The sequence below is a fragment of the Morone saxatilis genome, unplaced genomic scaffold (assembly GCF_004916995.1).
Source record: "Morone saxatilis isolate NCDOM2014 unplaced genomic scaffold, NCSU_SB_2.0 Contig21, whole genome shotgun sequence".
Taxonomy (NCBI): Eukaryota; Metazoa; Chordata; class Actinopteri; family Moronidae; genus Morone; species Morone saxatilis.
Genome location: NW_023339774.1, coordinates 21537944 through 21539841, shown reverse-complemented (window position 1 = coordinate 21539841; position 1898 = coordinate 21537944). Strand labels below are relative to the sequence as shown.

General features: G+C 44.4%; 1 protein-coding gene across 1 annotated transcript in view; it reads right to left on the bottom strand.

Annotated features, from left to right (window-relative positions):
* The window catches only part of ddx56 (DEAD (Asp-Glu-Ala-Asp) box helicase 56), a gene marked incomplete at its 5' end in the record, with an annotated part of 6132 nt that extends 4897 nt beyond the window's left edge, over nucleotides 1-1235 (bottom strand). The window contains 3 exon segments of the mRNA XM_035667648.1: nucleotides 388-558; nucleotides 671-825; nucleotides 1074-1235. Coding sequence (XP_035523541.1) covers nucleotides 388-558; nucleotides 671-825; nucleotides 1074-1235 — 488 coding nt within the window.
* Between the last annotated feature and the right edge of the window lie 663 nt (nucleotides 1236-1898).

Below are 1898 nucleotides of genomic sequence, written 5' to 3'. Positions count from 1 at the left end.
GTCTGCAGGATTTCTAAAAAGGCAATTGTTTACTAATATGTTAGCCACAGTAGCGTTATACTGTGAAGTATCCAACCTGTGAATTTATGTTATTCTGTCCCCTGGTCGCCAAAAAAGATTTTAAAAAATTCATATGGAATATTTCTACCAGGCCTCAAACAACCTGAGAAGGTAAATGATCCACTCAGGCCGTTACAACAGCGTATCTGCGCTATTCTAGGTTGTTTTTAAAGTTACGGAGCCAAAGGAGGGTAAATATTCTGGGGAAAAAACTAGATTAGTGGTAAAGAAGAGGTAAATTAACAACATTTATTTATTTTTGTGGTTAAGGAACAACATGGCTTCACCATATAAACATGTTAACATCAAGTGTTTGCGTGTTCTCACCACAACAAGTTCTTCAGGTCCGCCTCGAAGCCGAAGGAGAAGAGCAGGTCGGCCTCGTCCACCACCAGCGTCTCCAGGGACGAATGCAGGACCAGGTTCTGGGCGCTGAGGTGGGCGAGAACGCGAGACGGCGTCCCCACGACCACGTCGGGCTTCTCCATTAAGATGGGTCTGTTTAAACATCGACCACACACCTAAACATTACATCTGCACTCACAGGGGAGGAAACATTCTGAATTATGCTCCGGTGGTTAAATAAAAGCACCGATATCACCCGACCCACCTCTGCGCCGACAGGTCCGCTTTCCCGGAGATGTCGGCCACTCGGACGTCCCTGGAGCAGTACGCCGTTAGCTGCCTGATCATGGTCTGGACCTGCTGACCCAGCTCTTTGGTTGGTACCAGGATCAGAGCTCTCACATCCTGCTCACGGACGCTCTGAAGACACCGAACAGAAAGCGAGAGGTCAGGAGGATGAGAAAGAGAAAGAACAGCTCAATCTGACTGATCCAACACGTGTCTTTAACACCGTATGTAAGAACAGAAAAGAGGACAAAACCTTCTCCAGAGTTAGATAAAACATCTACAGGTATTAATCAGACGGATTTCTGGAGTAAAAACATCAAACAGGTTTGATTTGAAGATTAAATTCACTTTTTCTAACAGTAATTCCTGTGTTTCTCCACCTGTTTGGAGGCCAGGATGCGCTGTATGACCGGTACGGCATAAGCAGCCGTCTTTCCGGATCCGGTCCGAGCTCGAGCCAGAAGGTCTTTCCCCTCCAGAGCCAAAGGGATGGCTTTCTCCTGGATCAGAGTGGGCTGGGACCAACCCAGATCTGCCACCGCCTGAAGAAACCACGATAATAAAGCAAGAAAGAATTGATTTAACAGGTTTGTAACATCAGTGACACTCAAACATTTTCCTTTACAAGCTTTTTCAGGGTTATTTCTTCCACTTCGACAACAGAACATGTGAGAGAAACTTGTTTTACAGTGTTTAAAATGTCAGTTAAAGTCCAGATCAGGTCACAGAATCAGGTTTAACACAGAACATTAAAGCTGCAGCAGGTAACGTTTATAAAAATAACTTTCTGTCATATTCACTGAAACTTTCACTTTATCCTGAGAGTAGAAGATGAGACAGATAATGTGTGAAAGAATCAGCTTCCTCTGGCTCCTCTTCGAGCTCCTAACTTCATCTGCAAGAATCCACCGGGCCCGAACCAAAACGACCAATCAGAGCAGAGAAAGACAGTTTCATTCCCAGATTGTCAAACATGGATACTGGGAATGAGACTCAATATAAAACTGTCTTCAAGCCTCCAACCCAAACCGTCTTTACATCGTTCTGGTCTCTGATTGGTTGTTTTGGTTCGGGCCCGGTGGATTCTTGCAGATATCTTTCGGAGGAAGCTGATTCTTTCACAGATTATCTGTCTCACGTTCTTCTGTCGGGATAAAGTGAAAGTTTCAGTGAATATGACTTATAAAAGTTATTTATATAAAAGT